The sequence below is a fragment of the Fistularia commersonii genome, chromosome 13 (assembly GCF_037954325.1).
Source record: "Fistularia commersonii isolate RoL2024-O1a breed Wild chromosome 13, RoL_Fcom_v1.0, whole genome shotgun sequence".
Classification (NCBI taxonomy): domain Eukaryota; kingdom Metazoa; phylum Chordata; class Actinopteri; order Syngnathiformes; family Fistulariidae; genus Fistularia; species Fistularia commersonii.
This window is the reverse complement of record NC_141296.1, coordinates 6,265,830-6,282,534: the sequence shown is the minus strand read 5'-3', so window position 1 is coordinate 6,282,534 and position 16,705 is coordinate 6,265,830. Positions and strand designations below refer to the sequence as shown.

Sequence of the window (16,705 nt, the reverse complement as noted above, 5' to 3'; positions counted from 1 at the left end):
GCTGGCAGGGTTTCTGCCTGGACACAGATCCTCTCTCTTTTCTCTATCTGAGCCCTGACTGCCCCTCCAAAGATTTGCGTCTGCAAACCTTTTCCACACCACCTCCTTCCTATTAACGCCTTCAAGCTAAAGCAAACAAGCGCGCGTCCGACGCTCGACCCGCTGCCCACAATCGCAGGGATTTATGCCGGGGGTGGCATCAAAATTGCGATAAATGAAACCTTTTCATGCAGTAGGCAGATCCGACGCGGCTGAATCACACAACATTCCCTTTAATATCCACGAACAGGTTTAATACAGCTATGTTCTCATATTTACAATGTCCTACATCAAACAGAAAGTTCCAGAGCATGTCGAAACCGCGCCTGTAAAAAGAACGAGGAAAGAAATCCTGATATTTCAGTCAGACAAAAAAAAAAGGAAAATCAAAAATCTGCTAAGGGTGGGATGAAACAGCAAAGGTTCAAGAGAACATCCGTTTTGTCCTCTTAGCTATATTTTCCCCCTGAGAGAAGTCAGTTTTGGTCCAGCAGTCACTCTCCTCCTCGCCTCCCTCACCTCCTCCTCCTCCTCCTCCACAGTCGCCTCCATCAGCGGCACTTGCAGGATTTAACAACCATATTAGAAAGCTGCTCAACACGCGGCGTGCGGCCGATGAAGTACATGATGGTGAGCGGCTCCAGGTCCTGAGGGACGCAACACGGCGAGGCCGAGGCTTCGGGGTTCAGCTTGTTGTACAGCGGCAGGATCTGGGCGGAGATGAAAGAAGAGTTAAAGACTCAGCAGCCAACATTCAAGGAGATAAGATGCTTTTTAATTGGCTTTATTTGCAAGTGCAGCTTTAAATCCTATCCAGAAAACCCACCGTTGACTTCAGGATCAGGCAGATTAAAATTGTGCCAAAACCACTGAGATTCTTTTTTTTTTTTCACATCAAACTCCGCAGTCAGTTAAACCCTCCAAGTCTCCGCTCAAATAAACAATATGGAAGATGAAAAGCGAAGCCAGACGTTCTTTGAGAGCCAGCGTGGCAACTGGCCAATGCGCCCGCTACCAGACGAGCAGCCACTGTTGTGTAATCCTATATGTTTAGTTGCAGGACTAAAACGGGCCTCCGCGAGGTGATAGTCCATTTATGAGACGAGGGTTAACCAACCTAGCTAACTGTGGTCTTCGCCCACCGCTCATTAAGCTCTGTCTAAGTGCAAATGTCACTCACATTGTTTGATTCCCAAGAGTGCGATGTCAAGCTGACAGCTTTTCCAGCGAGAGAGAGAGCAGTTCTTTCACAACCAATTTACTGGCTCGTGAAGTGATGGGCAGTTGACAGTGGATACACGACGTGTCTATTGCAAGAGATTTCTGTGCATGTCAAGTCGCTCAGCTTTCTCACCTAGAGGTTTTTTGATATTCTAAATGTTAATGTTACCGGTCAAGAAACGTACTTTTGAGTTAAACCAAAGAGCAAATATTTTGAGCTCTGTAAATTGAACACAGGCTCTGACTTGTTTGGGATGATGCAGCCAGAGACAGGAGGAAATGATAAAGTGAAAAAAAGGAGAATCACTGTGTAAGCAAATAGATTTAGCAATATTAATTGATTGGACAGCACTCGGCTATAGCCATATCTAAAATCAATTGATTACTCATGGGAACACATCAGTCAACTTCTTTCAAGTCTATACACTTTGATCAATCAATAATTCGGTCAATCAATCCTCTTTAATCAAGAAGTCTCTTGTCAAGATAATGAATACACTTTATCTTATCAGACTCTTACTTGGCTTCGTTTGCAGATACACAGTTGGTGTTTATACAAATGGACCCTTTGGCTTTGCCAGTGACTAAAGCGCTGATCTGAGAGATTTTAAATTGCATAAATTGTAACTTGAGAAAACAGATAAAAGTATTGGCTTGGGAAAATAAAGTTCTGGAGCATCATTTGATTTCTGATCAAATAATGACTAATTACCTTTCACTGACCAAAGATATACAGTCAAATTCAGATTTCTCAAACTCCACTGAGTTCTTTTTATCCCAATAGGATTTTAGGTACATACATGCATGCATGCATGCATGCATGTACAGTGAAAAATCACTCTGGGTTATTTCTTTAAGGATCAGTGACAACGCAGAAAATACACCTTTCATGTTTTTGCTAAAGGGAGCATCTTTCACAATGACAGGAAGTCTGTTTAAATTGTATTTGTTTGTTTTCATTTCATTTTTTTTTTGTATCTGCATATTACTTGTTTGCTCATTCTCTTCAACTAAGTGTAGCCATGTGGTTATGGGATACGAGGACACATTGGTTGCACCAGCAGAAAATATAACGAATATTAGAAGCTGAATATCACATCTACACATTTACAAAGTAGTGCCTTTGACTGCAATAAATCCCATTTGATTAATGTGTGGTTTAGATTTACTTGCGAGTGTCTCAAGATTAGCGTCCTCCCTCTGTATTGCAATCTTGTTAATCCATAACCCTGCTATTCTTCTTAACTCCCATCGAGTCAGCAGCCTTAGTCGTCTCCAACAAGCTTCTTGGCTGTTTACCCTGTTTGTGGTTATGTTGTACATTTTACAATTTACAAGTCTGGAAGTACTTAGGCATAAGGAATTCTATTGGATTGATCATCTGGACCGAGTTGCTGAATTTTGAACGATACTGGACACAGACATGTCTGCTTTCTCGAAAATTTGTTGAATGGAAATCCTTTTGGGATCCTAACTTACCAAAGATTGAACTGCAATGGCTCCTTCCAGAAATTATGATTCAGTTACTAAAGATAATCCGAAGACATTGTCGTCAGCAGTTTATACTCTCTATTTCATACACAAATCTCTTAATAAGAAAGTCATGCTGTCGGGAAGGAGATGTGGCTGTTGAGATTTCTAAACTGCCTTCTGGCATTTTTACACCACAAACCACCTTGTGTCACATCATTTTTGAGAGAAGGCAGGCATCTTGAAACTTCAGCATCTAACCTCAAGTGTTGCTAGATAAAGAGCCATTCAGGCAGGTGGGTAAAATGTGTTTTTTGGGGGGAGGGGGAGTGAGCCGAAATGCTCGGGGCAGTTGATTTGAGTCCAGTTTGTGATGCCGGATAATATTTATCACTCATGCCCACAAACACATTTCATTAATTATCAAATGAATATGGAAAATACTCAAGTCAAATCTCATGAGACCTCAATCACTTCAGCTCACCATATTGTAGTGGTTGTTTGCGCTCCAGAGGTAAGGACAGTTGCCGGCACAGAAGTTGGCCCTATAACCTTTGGGCTCGTGGATCCATTTCCAGTTGAGGTCGCGCCTGAAGTCTATGTAGAGGGAGCGCAGGCAGCAGCCCTGTTCTGAACCACTAAAACACAAAGGGCCCAAAGTCAGATGATTGAAAACTACAATGGGTCACCATTCAAGCACCAGCCATCAAAATGTAATGACTATGCAAGGGTGCCAAAGTCTCCTCCTGCAGTGTGCAAGGTGGTCGAGATAAACATTGCGTGCCTGTCGGTCAGCCATCTAAACACAGAGGCATTTAGTTTAGCCACACAAACGTCTGGAAAGTGAGTTCTGGGTCAGGAGAGAATAATATAAATCCTTAGTCCACCTCATCTAGATTGCAGGACAATAAAACAAAAAAATGTATTGCGCAACCACCACCACACACACACACCACACACACACACACACACACACACGCACGCTCGTACCGAGCACAGGTTGTACTGTCTGTGGCAGCGGCCCTCTTCTTGCGGTTCTTCTTGGCTGGGTTGTCCACTCTGTCGCTGGGCAGCAAGGTTAGGATGAGATGAGGCGTCTTGGTGCTGAAATCTGCCTGACCTTTGACCTGACCAGGTTTTCTTATTGAACGCAGCTGCTCATCATCCACACCTGTGGAAGCGGTTATACAATTGAGTCACCAGAGTTTGATCACTTCCAGAGTAACTCTAAATTGGCTTGAATTTACTGTAGCATCAGATGATTTTTTTCGTTTTCAGTTTTCAGGTTTGGCCGCAGCTTGGTCAGACATTTCAACATTTTGGTCCAGACATGGAAGATATTTGATATATACCAGTATGAGGTGGATATTTCTGCATTTCAGTGGAATTTCATCATAGCTATTGTACAGGAGGTAATGCATTCTGGATTAATCATTAAGGAACAAACTCAAATGAAGTGCAAAAACTATCTTGCCACATTCAAGTGATTCAAAGTGATTCAAACGTGTCACTTTTTCATGTTCTTCACCAAAGATGATTGACCTCTATTGAATGATGCATGTTGAGAATATGAAACAAAAACTCCGTTCTTACATTTCTTTAAAAGCTAAGAATTCTTGTTTTCCTGAAAATACTCAAATTTAACACCTTGAATCATTTCTACTTCTACTCGTGTATGTATATTGCATTGACTTCCATGAAATAACATTTGAGCAGCATTAGAACCAAGGAGATCCTGATGATGTTTATCCTAGAAACAGTCTCCAATACTCACAACTGAGATGGAAGGTTTGTAAAAGACATGTTTATTACTTTACGTAAAAACACATAAATGCACCATAAATGCACAAAATAACTTTTAATTTTGGTAAATGATTAAAAAGTAAAATCTGCTGACTTTTGGCATTTGTAATAAGAAGGACTATGATACTGGAATTATGAACAGTCTCAGATTTTTATTCGATTTCTGAAATTCATGGTTCATTCATTTGTCTCACGGCCACTATTGGTCCCACGATAGAAATCACTAAAAATGCACCCTTTTCCTTCCTCCTCTAAAAATTCCAGCATGACCATCCAAGTATCCATTTCAGAAGATTAACTGTCACATGGTGCCGCCGCTACAAAGTCTGTTCTCAGGGCTGAACTTGAGACGTGTTTCCACATAACGAGATTGGATCAGGACTGGACCTTTTCAAAACAACCTTTTGACTGACAAAACTGATGGGCATATTGTGATATTACTTTTGCACTGTACCCAGGTGCCTCTAACGCAAAGACAAACAGTCAATAATCTCTTCAATTACACATTTTTGGCCCAAATTACTTTTGCAATAGCACGAGACAAGGATGCTATGAAAAAAATCCTGTTATATTCCAATATAATTGTGTTTTCAGTGAGGTCGAAGAAAAAATATGTTTCGTCACTGAACATGACAACAGCTTAACATATGTCACTGGATACAGTGACACACAAATTTTAAACTTGAGAAAAAAAAATCTTGGAGGGGAACTTGGTATGTAAAATGGTATGTAGTGGTATAATAGTGCTTTGGAAAAGTCTCACGACATGCAAGAGTTTAATGAATAAACTCAATTGAAGAGACTGATTGACGGTTCAGAGCCAGACTGTTGCTTGATACCACTCACATTTGAAAATGATAAAAAAAAATAACCTTGTAGATAGACCCAGACATTCAAGTCCATTTGGTTTGTCGCGCCAAGGTCTAAACTAATCCAGATAGGTATCATTACCAAATATGTGTGTCATTTAATCTTTCACTTCCTACGACATTGATTAGCTTTGGGCGAAGACATGGTTCAAAGTGAGACTAAGAAGTGCAGTCCCCTTATGGAGAACACAATGTTCAAAAAAACATAAATAAATAAATAAAAAAGGGAATATAACTAACCTGCAAAGAGAGCCTCGAGCTCCTCGCTCTTATTAGGAACAATATTGTTGGTGGATGGAACAAAGGTGCAGCAGGGACAGTGTACGCCCAGCCTCAGGCCGATATTAGTCTCTGATCAGCAGGAGGGATAAAGATATAGACACATATGAGAAAATTAAAATCCAGTAAAAGCAGATAAACGCCGTACTTCATACAACCGTCATACTTTCAATGTACTGTTAATCGCTTCTCATCTGTTCAATTGTAATTACATACTCATTTATTTACAAATGAACTCCTGCAATATAGATGACAGTGTCAGTAAGATGGCGATAACCAGAGCTGACCTGGTTCTGACACCCACTCCTTAACTGTTTCTGTGACGTCCACAGACAGCCAGGTGCCCTTTGCCCGCGGCTGAACAGTGCGGGAGTCGATATAACGTTGAGTGGAGGTGCTTTCCTCGTCTGGCTTCAGCAGCTGACATAAAACACACATAAGACACACACAAACACACATTTCAAGCGTGAGGGAGCAAATAATTGTCCGGGGAAACCTGTGAATTTTATATATAATTTCTACTTCGCTTACCACCTCATTTCCTGCATAGCAACACACAAACATCTCAGATTTAAAACAAACATTATGAAGGCCCAGCCTTCCAAAATATGTTTACTCACTTTCCCAAAGACTGCATTTTAGTATAACCGCGTCTTAATTGTTAAGATTAAGTAAATTGTCTTTGTGACTTATTTGGAAATCTGGGATATTTCTGAAATGTAACCCAGTCAGCCCAAGCAGCGGCACGACTTCATTCGACACATTTGTACGATTATTCGATTTGGATTTATAAATGGGCTCGATAAAGGGATTGCTGGATTGAATTTGCTGACGTGTCATTTCTCTAAGTTGCGAACGCTACCTGATAGATCTCCACTCTCTGCTCCGAGGCCCGGGCCAGCGGGTTAGGAGCTCTGAAGATCCTGAACTCGGCTTTGACCAGGGTGCTGTTCGTCAGATCCACCCCGCTAACGTCGAAGTGGACAACTCTATAATGGGGGCTGGGGGCTACTGGCTGGACAGCATCTGGAGAAATGAGTAGAAAAAAAAAAAATAGCATGACTACTCCCAAAAACGCTCATACCTACCTAGACAATGAAGTATTTGTAATAATGTTAAAAACAGCAGCCTGATGTCTCGGACATAATTACTGATGATGAGCGTCTCAAAACTAAATGAAAGGCTTGAGCCGAGTGAGAAAATGTGTCTGGTTTTCTACTTGACATGCGGGTGACGTTTGCAGTCATAGCTTTGACCGTATTGCACAGTTATGTAATTACCGGCCCCGCAGTTCGCAACGCTATAAATCGTTCAAAAATCCACACGAGAATCACTGACTGCTCGCTACTGTAAAACTTCTCCAAAGCCTCGGAAGATGTGCCGCCTTGCTCAAGGGAACCCTCGCCATTTCTAGACACTACTTTGATCTGACACCAGGTTCGGGATTGGCATCAAACCGTCGACCACCATGTAATATTACTACATTAGTTACAATATCATGCAGCAGCAAATCAATCGACATATGAAAACATATTGAGGATGTCAACCTCTTGACACCTTTGTAACTGAGGATGAAACACGGCAGGCACTGACAGATCAAGCAGCCAGTAAACGTCTTTTTTTGAGTAAACACCGTCCTGTCAGAAACATGTGATTACCTTGGTATATACGCTGACCGATTTGAAATCTTCACAGATCAGTAGCTTGAGCAGTTGCTATAGCTCCATTCCTACCAGTCGCGTCAGCATTTTAAGACATTGATTCTCATTGAAATCCAAATAGTCATTTAACATTTAAGTCAGAATATTGATAAAATCTGACATGTGTTCATTTATAATTGTGTTACATTACCTATTTCAAATTCAATATCTTCCAAATGACTCCTTTTTGGGCCAAATATAGTTAGGATTTGAGCAATTCCAATCTTTCCAATTTCAAATTGGTACCTGAAGCAACAGGTTCAATGTTATCATGATATTATGTCCAGAATGACAACCTGTAAATGAAGCTTGAATATTGACAAGCCCACTGATGGCGATATTTTTTTTACCTCGAATTTTGCGATTTGCTTCAATGATTGTTTATCAAGTCTGTGTACAACGGATAAGCTTACACACACACACACACACACACATGCATCACATTTACAGATGATAAATGATAGGACTGAGTACTGAGCACACATCGCCACTATTTTCACTTCCCTACTTTGGTTTCCCTCCAAAACATTACTTTAAGGCGTTTCAAGGCGCTACATGGTGGAGCCCTTGTGCGTATTCCTGAGCTCTAACCCTGACCACTGAGCGGCCTCTGTGGCCAGCTGACCAGAATCTGCTGGCCATTCCTCAGACCAGCCACAAAACCAAAGGTGACGGCTTTTTTGCACCCAGACTTTGGAACAACATCCCACCGTCTATAGGGTCAGCGGAGCATATTAAAAAAAAATAAAAAACAACTCATAAAAACATTTATTTCAATATAGCCTTTCTAAAAATCCTTCAACGTATCGACAGAGTAATGCATGATTTTCTGTGTGTATATTTGGGTTGTTTCTGTATACTTTAAATATTTGCACAAACGCACACACACACACCAAGACACACCGTTCATACATAAATGTGCATACATATATATATATATGTGTGTGTGTGTGTGTGTGTGTGTGTGTGTGTGTATATACATATACATATATATTTTATATAAAACTTGTACAGTTTTCCAACTCTCATGTGCTGAGTGCTATGATGCTATATATGTGGATGCAAAGCAGCTGCAATCGATGTAAAGGTTGCTCTCAAAATGTGTAAATGCAGGTCAATGCCATTTCCATGATTTATAAATATCTTCTTGTATTTAGACAATCCTTTGATGTAAGCCTACCGAGTACGAATTACTCTATCAAATGGATGTGTAATTTTTTTCACCAACATGTAATCGATCCTTGAAATTTCCTTCTCGATCATAGATTAGATCAGCAAACTGTTGCATCGCAGATCCAGAGTTTAAAACAAAGATCTCACTCTGTGCTGTCAGTTAGGCCATCCTTTATAAATCAATATTTTGCTGTATTCCCTGTCCGCCTGGACAGGGGGCCGATGCACTTTGTTTCATTGAGTGATAAGTTGCTGCACCTGATGAAGTTTCTGTTAAAGCATCTGCTGTCAAATCAGCTGTCAGATCATGTTTTCTTCACCATGATAAAAGACCCATATTTCCCCATTTGCATGGAAGACATATAGTTGCTTAATCATCCAATTACTATGGATTACTAGACTCATCCAACCACCTGGACTCGAGGAAAAGATGAAAATACATAGCATGAATGAATGAATGCAAAGAGTATTGGACTGTGGACAAATATCATTTCACTGGAGTCATGACTAAATACTAATCACAAACTGATCTTTCTCACGGTCAACTGAGTCAAAGTCTGCCAGGAATCAAGAGACTCACTGAAAAATTCACTCAAGTAATGTCAAACTGCACCTCAGAATTACAATGTAGATGCTTAAGATGTGAAACGAAGGCTTTCCAAAATACGTTGGGAAATTTAGCTAAAAATTTAATTTCTCAAACGTCAGAATGAGCAAAAAAAAACAAACAAACCTGCAAACATTTATCCAGGAAGAAACTCGAAGGAGCAAAATAAAAAAAATTGAAAGTATAAAGAAATAAAACCTTAAACAAATACATTAAAATGGCAAAAAATACGCTTAAAAAATAAATCGTGCAGAAACTATAAACCACCTAGGAATCAGATTTAGATTTGCTCGAATCAAATTTAATGCATATTACGAAAATAGACATTGCTGTTGCTTTCAAATTTGGAAAAAAAAAAAAAAAGTATCTACTTCGCAAGAAGCACATAAAATCAGCAACAACAAAAAAACTTGCAGTTGCAAGATGATAACCCCCCCCCCCAAATGTAAACTTTTGTTGAAATTAACAAAAAAGCGACACGGCGCAGTGGTTAGCGCTTCAGCCTCACTTTGCGAAGGACCCTGATTGGATTCCGATGTGGAATGTGGGAGGAAACCCACGCAGACACGGGGGGGGGAACATGCGAACTCCACACACCTTTCAGTCTGGAGTTTGCAAGCTATCCCACGTCACATACATTGTCAGCTCATGTTTTCTTCCCCATGATAAAGACGCAGCATACAACCCACGGAGAGAACACGCAAACTCCACACAGAAAGGTGTGTGGAGTTTGCACGTATCCACGTTCTCGCCGAAACCCACGCAGAAACAGGGAGAACATGCAAACTGATCACACCTTTCCGTGTTCAGTGTGCGAGTTCTCCCACGCAGCATACATTTTCAGATCATGTTATCTTCCCCATGAAGAAGACGCAGCATGCAACCCACGTGGACACGAAGAGAACATGCAAACCCCACACAGAAAGGTGCGTGGAGTTTGCAAGTACCCACGTTCTCCCCAAAACCCACGAAGACACGGGGAGAACATGCACACTCCACATAACTCTCTGTGTGGAGTGGGCAAGTTCTCCCACGCAGCATACATTGTAAGATCATGTTTTCTTCCCCATGATAAAGACGCAGCACACAACCCACGCAAACACGGGGAGAACATGCAAACTCCACACACCTTTCTGTGTGGGGTTCGCATGTTCTCTCCGAAACACACGCAGACATGGGGACAACTTGCAAACTCCACACAGACAGGTGTGTGGAGTTTGCACGTACCCACTTTCTCGCCGAAACCCACGCAGAAAAAGGGGAGAACATACAACCCCCAAACACCTTTCTGTGTGGAGATTGCAAGATCTCCCACGCAGCATACATTTTCAGATCATGTTTTCTCCCCCATGATAAAGACGCAGCAAACAACCCACGCAGACACGGGGAGAACATGCAAACTCCACACACCTTTCTGTGTGTGGAGTTTGCATGTTCCACACACCTTTCTGAGTGTGTATTTCCTAACCACATCACAAAAACATGGAGCATTTAAAAAAAAACATGTAAAAAAAAAAAAAGGAAAATTGACCCGAATGAATGAGTTAGTGAGTGAATGCTGTCTGGAGCTGGAACAGCTGGAGCCCCCCCCCGCGACCCCGAGTGCAGGATAAGCACGATATTACCAATCATCAACAAATAAAATCATTTGGCAGACCGATCGGAGAAAAGAAAGAGGTCGATTTTCAGCGTTAAATCCTTGTCACTCACTGGTATCGGTGCGCGGCGGCAGCATATCGATCCGCTGCACCTCCTTGGCGTAATAATCCTCCTCGCTGCTCTCGCGCTCGCACGCGGACTCCGCGAGGCGTGCGCGCTCCTTGAGCAGCTCTCGCGTGCTGTTGTAGAGCAACATGACTTCCGGGGGCACCGAGCCGCCGGACCGCGTCTCCTCCGGGCTCGGCGGGCTACGGATGCGGAGCTTGCTGAGGATTTGCCCGCGGACCGCTTCGATGCGCCGGGACTTCTGCTCGTCCAGGTTGATGAACTGACACGTATTGAGCGCCCCCACCAGCGCACCGGAGAACCGGAGCAGCAGCAGCAGCGCGACGCGAGAGAGCCACATCGTCCGGTGGGGAGACACTCCCAGTTGGAAGTCCGGTTGGAACCGCGGCTCTCAAGGCGTTAGACGGCGACAAATATACCTGTATTAACTTCAACTCCTTTTAACAACCTTTTAGAAATAAACCTCCGTTTCCTTGACGACCTCCGTGACTCTTCTTCGACGACGACGACAACATCAAAGGAACCGCCGTCATTGTCATTGACTCCGAAAAATAAAGAAAATTAAATAAATTAACGGAATTAAAGAGCTTCTGTCTTGACGACACCTGTTACAAAACGCCAGTGTAGACAAAAAAAGAAGAAAATAAAGAGTGTGGAAATGTGGCGGACCGGTGCGCGCTCCCGGGGCCCCACACCGGTGCGCGCACACGCTCTCTGTAGTTGAGGGTGAAGAGGATCACAGTGAACCGGAGAAAAGTCCAGCCGCGCTGCTGGACATCCCGGGATCTGTGAGCGCTTACCAGCAGAAAAACAAGACAAAACAGAAAGACAGAGAGAGAGAGAGAGAGAGATAGAGAGAGAGGGAGTCCACGCAGGAGCTCAGCCCATGACGCAGACCACCGGACCCCGAGCGGCTCACTTCATCCCCGGTGAAGAATCGGTCTTCACCTTGGGATCATCCATCGACGGTGCAAACGCATCAAATAAACAATCCCTTTACAGCGAGTTTGACCGGAAGGGCTTAAACGTTTGATTTAAAGGGTCGGAAGGGCATCCGTCTTGATCTAAAAAAAAAAGGAGTGATTCAAAAAATAAGTGCGAAAAAAAGTTCCTTTTGAGATTGAGGGAGAGGGGGGGTGAGAAAAAGTGTTGATTCAGAAATCCAGCGGGTTCTGAAGGAGCAGATCCGCAGCAGGATCAGACTCCTCTGTGCCCTGCTGATCCCGGTAAGAAATGCAGCCGGCCTCAGACAGGAGGAGGGAGAAGGAGGAGGAGGAGGAGGGTGCTTTTCCACCAAAGTGAAGGCAGTGATGATGCAGCCATAAATCTTCCTCTTCCAACTGTGGGCACATGCAGCAGCACATAATCTATTTTATTTTAACCCTCCTCACAGAGACCCCAAGCCCTCTTTCAGCAGGTACACAACAAATCCGGCATGGGGGCCGAGCCGGGCGGAAGGGCCGATCCCCACCGCCGGAGAGTCGTCTCGCATCTTTTCAGTGAGAAAGATGGCCGGCAGCCAGTTTGCTCAGCACAGCCTCAGATACCGTGTCTCAATAAATCAAAATTAAATCCACCAGAGAGGGAAACATAAGAGAAAGCTTTGTCCTTAATGGATGGTAAGGAATACATTAAGGGGCCCTGTGCAACAAGGTGCGGCCACTGACCTTTCCTCTGGGTCTTTACGCACTACACTTTTAATGTAATGGAACTTTTATGGTCATTTAATAATGACATGTGCATAAATGTTTGCGAAACCTTTCACATGCTGACACATTATTCTCACACAATTTTATCCGAGACTATTTCTCTTGTTAACTGCAGTTGTCGGGCGACTGTCTGGGACACATTTGAGGGCCAAGCCAGAGAACACCCTCCATTATTATTATTATTTTTGGCGAATCTGACTATTTTTTTTCCCCATCGATTTTGAAACAACTAGCTTATCAGAATCTTTCATGGTGCAGCAGAGGGTGTTTATATTTTGGGCCTTGCAAGATTGGCTTACAAATGGCTGCAAAACAAAAAAACAAAACAAGGCATTTGTTGTTTCACCGCAGTCTGTGTGAAAAAACAATTGAATCACAATGGTCGCAAGGAACTCTTAAATAAGACAGAATTAAATGTAAGCGCTATAGATCGGCAAAAGCAGCTCCCAATGTGTGAAACATTTCGGTGAAGGTCTTTTCCAAATCAGAACCCGCAGCTTCCCAAGCAGCATTTCCCCCCCTAATCTCTCTCCTCTGTTTCTCTTTAGTCTCATTGTTAATTACAGCTCAGGACTTGGAAAAGCCTGTTAATCTGTCAGGGGTGGCTTTTATTGCTGCCCTGCTGCCATTCCATGATACTGTTATTATAGTTGTGGGTGTAGGCCTGTAATTGCTGCAAGAAGAAGGGGAAAGGTAGGGGAGACCCCTCCACCCCCAACAGAAATACCATCTCCTGCTCCAACTTGACTTCTGTGCAATTGTTGATGCAAGGAGCTTCTCAGCTCAACTTTTTCTTTACTTTTATGAGACTGGGCGCGCCTTGAGATCTCAGTGAACTGTCCAGGCGGGGTCTCCCTTGTCTGCTGTAATGTACAGAGAAAACAAAAACCAGGGAAAAAAAAAGGCCTCAAAAACAACCTCTAGCCCGTCTGCTTTTTTTTTCGGCCTCTTTTCTTCCAAAGCCAAATATAGACAAGCCACTGCCACGTCATCTAACCCTGACAGACGGCGAGATCCGATTCAGAGCTTTGGTGCACACACACAAGTGGGGTTAGGCTTCAGGATGTCTGTAATATAAGTGAACCCATATTTTCCACAAAACCATCAAAACACTTCTGGCTGTCATGGAAATTCATACAGTTTTATTGAAAAAGAAAGAGCCTGAAACAGTTACAAAAATAAATACCAGGCGTGGGTTTACAGGAACATTCTTTCTTATCCGCTACTTTTCAAATCTCTCTCCTCCCGAAATGACATCAGAAACACCAAGAAAACCGGAGTCCGCCCTCATCTGTCTCAGCAAACACACACGCATTCGCGCAGAGTCTGTGCGAGCGTCAGTTTGGACTAAGGTTGCGCGAGGACCTGCTGTCTATACCTCGTCTTCGTTCAGCAGCATGTTGGGGATCCCTTTGGAGATGGGGAACTCACGCCCTGATTCAGGGCACTGCAGGCAGCCCTCGATCACCTCCACCTGCAGCACACACAACCCTCAGTCAATTTTTAATCACCACTTGATGTCGCCATTCAGCAACATGCTCTACATAGCCAAAAGTAATGGGACCCGTAGGTGCTCTTCATTTAAACGGCTCCGGCCGAGCATCTTCGCTCACACACTACTGGTACTGGTATTTGCAAGAATGTTGACAGAAGCCCTTTCTCCTCACCTCCAGCAGAACCCTGTGAACTTTCTTCAGGAATTCTTCGTCTTTTTCGTACTCTGCCACCAGATCCCCAGGCAGGTCTTGCCGCTGACCAAGCTGCAGATAAAAAAAAAAAACACAGAAAGGGGTTTATCAAATTGCGTTTCAAATCCATGACATCAATGAAAAAGAGTGTCCTCAGGCTGCTTTGAACAAACAGAAGTCATTTCATGATAATTCAGCAGATGAGTTGATCACTTTTCCATCAAGGTCAGGCTTACTCCTACTTTGCACGATGATTTTTGACTGTTATAACTAGAAAGGGGCACTAGATTCTACCATGATGTGGTTTGCTAGTACTCTGTAATAAAACAAACATATTTCCTCTTTTTTTGTCACGTAAACTGAATTGAATTATAAAAAAAACATTATTTAAGATGCATTTTGCTTTTCTAAGTCCAAGCAGGATCTCAATTCTTTGAGAATGAATGGGAGCTGAGGGGAAGCTCTCCCCCGAACACACGCGCATGCACGCACCCACGCACACGCATGCCTGTTGGTCAGCCATCTAAACACAAGAGGCAGTTAGTTTAGCCACACAAATGTCTGGAAAGTGACTTCTGGGTCAGGAGAAAATAATCCAAATTCTCAGTCCACCTCAACTGGACTTCAAGACTATAAAACTAAAAATCTATTGTGCCGCCGCCACCACATATACACACACACACACTTACGCACGCACACACGCGCACACGCACACACACACACCCTTGCGGTTACGCTTGAGGGAAGGTGATGCTGAGAATGCTTGCTGCCGCGGAAGAACAGAGTCTTCAGCGTGTGAGGGCAGAGAACAGCAATTTGTCAAAACGTCTGTTGCGAGTCTACCGCATATCAACAAAGATTGCTTTTCTGCTGCTTCACTCAAGGTCCATCTGTCCCAGGATGTTAGCCTATGCTACAAGCGACCCGGAGCCCACACACAATGTTAACTAAATTAAACGCAAATGTTATGACTGTAGTCATCCAGCCATAAATCCCTTCTCTGTAGCAAAGTAAACTATGTTGCCCCTAAATTGGGAGAGGCTAGAATCTGGCCTTGATGGCAGATGTACTGAATTGACCCAGACTGAGCTAACATGCGGTTGCCGTCTTTCTGACAGGTTTCCAACGATGACTGATGTAGGACGGAGGTTTTAGCCAGTGGTGAGTTCATAAACTAAGGCCTCATTACTGGGTTGTTTTTGAAGAAAATGGGCGCTTCGTGGGAAAGCTGCAAGCACTAACGCTGCAGACATCAGCAAACAAACAGCAATGGATTTGGTGATATATGTGATGTTGACATCCTTCATTCTGGACATTTAAACCCACCTCATCCGCAGCCTTCACTAGAGCGCTCCACTCCAGCTTGGGGATCATCCGGCTGACAAACTGAGGGTTGAACTCCACTTCATTTACTTTAACCTCTGTTGCCTGAAAGACAAAAAAACAAACATCAATATTATTCAGATTTTTTTCCACTCTGGGTTTTAATAACCTGCATCTACTTGACTACGGTACCCAGGCATACCAGTTTAGCATATCATACAAAAATAGGATTTAGTGTTTTGGGACATTCTTTTCTGTTGTCAGTTTTTGTAAGACTTAAGGCTTCCTCAAAACGGTGTTGTCTGCTATTATCAGCAGAAATAAAATATTTGTGTTAACAGCGTTTATCAAATAGAGTAAAAACGGGCCTCTGTTTATTCGACAGAGAGGCGCGAGGAATGATCAGTTAAAAGCAGCAAAAACGACAATTCTTGGCTATGGGGGAAGCCCAGCGCAAACAATTTTACTGGAAAATGACAGATGTGACTTGGAAAGGCAAAATATCTGGAAGGAGGAGGAAGAGGAGGAGGTTTGTCGAGAGACGTTACCGCGGCTTGTTTTCACGAAGAATAGCAGCTAGCATGTTAACCAAATGTCAAACGGGAGATACTTAGCTACGAAGCTACTTAGCTTAGCTACTTAGCTCAGTGTTTCCCCTCTTGTTGTTTTCCTCGCACCATCGCGGTTTCTGCCCGGCCGGGAGCCGCAGTGTTTTGGATCATTGCAGCTGTTTTTGACCGACCCTGGTGTTTTTGAGTGATTCTGTTGATTTTAAATGATTCTGTTTTACCTTGATAAGCAGCGGATATCCGTTCGTGATTCCCTTCACATGAGAAGTCAACATGTTGTGCGTCAGAAGCTTCATCTTTACTGACACTGAATGCACCACAATCACCGACACAGAGGAGTCTTGTTACAACTGATGATCGGTGAAGTTTTTCGGCTACAATTACATGCAAGCAGGGCTTTCACATGTGGACCGGAAAAAGGGCTTCGCTGTCAAAATTCCCCCGAAAATGCGCCCCGTCTACCGTTGGTTCCGCATGTGCACACGTCAATGTTTTTTATTTATTTAATTATCTTCTTCTTCTCCTTATTA

The 16,705-nt window shown here is 43.1% G+C and overlaps 2 protein-coding genes across 2 annotated transcripts; both read right to left on the bottom strand.

Moving 5' to 3' along the window:
• Positions 1–256: 256 nt before the first annotated feature.
• Positions 257–12,083, bottom strand: tgfb5 (transforming growth factor, beta 5). Its single transcript, XM_086158616.1, has 7 exons — positions 10,872–12,083; positions 6,544–6,707; positions 5,969–6,101; positions 5,643–5,753; positions 3,721–3,901; positions 3,215–3,368; positions 257–749 (listed from the first exon to the last, which is right to left on the bottom strand). The coding sequence occupies exons 1-7, from the start codon at positions 11,224–11,226 to the stop codon at positions 591–593; spliced, it is 1,257 nt and encodes a 418-aa protein (XP_086014742.1). The 5' UTR covers positions 11,227–12,083; the 3' UTR covers positions 257–590.
• Positions 12,084–13,722: 1,639 nt separating this feature from the next.
• On the bottom strand, positions 13,723–16,606 carry trmt112 (tRNA methyltransferase activator subunit 11-2). Its single transcript, XM_086158617.1, has 4 exons — positions 16,397–16,606; positions 15,610–15,711; positions 14,263–14,355; positions 13,723–14,069 (listed from the first exon to the last, which is right to left on the bottom strand). The coding sequence occupies exons 1-4, from the start codon at positions 16,469–16,471 to the stop codon at positions 13,968–13,970; spliced, it is 372 nt and encodes a 123-aa protein (XP_086014743.1). The 5' UTR covers positions 16,472–16,606; the 3' UTR covers positions 13,723–13,967.
• Between the last annotated feature and the right edge of the window lie 99 nt (positions 16,607–16,705).

Bases quoted from the DNA above. Each gene is read 5' to 3' on its own strand.
- trmt112 (XM_086158617.1), bottom strand. From the start codon at position 16,471: ATGAAGCTTCTGACGCACAACATGTTGACTTCTCATGTGAAGGGAATC. The intron at 15,712-16,396 runs GTAAAACAGAAT...TTTGTCTTTCAG, and splicing joins GATATCCGCTGCTTATCAAG to GCAACAGAGGTTAAAGTAAA. The intron at 14,070-14,262 runs GTGAGGAGAAAG...TGTGTGCTGCAG, and splicing joins TTCACAGGGTTCTGCTGGAG to GTGGAGGTGATCGAGGGCTG.
- tgfb5 (XM_086158616.1), bottom strand. From the start codon at position 11,226: ATGTGGCTCTCTCGCGTCGCGCTGCTGCTGCTGCTCCGGTTCTCCGGT. The intron at 6,708-10,871 runs GTGAGTGACAAG...TCATTTCTCCAG, and splicing joins GCCGCCGCGCACCGATACCA to ATGCTGTCCAGCCAGTAGCC. The intron at 3,902-5,642 runs GTTAGTTATATT...CCGCTTCCACAG, and splicing joins GCTCGAGGCTCTCTTTGCAG to GTGTGGATGATGAGCAGCTG.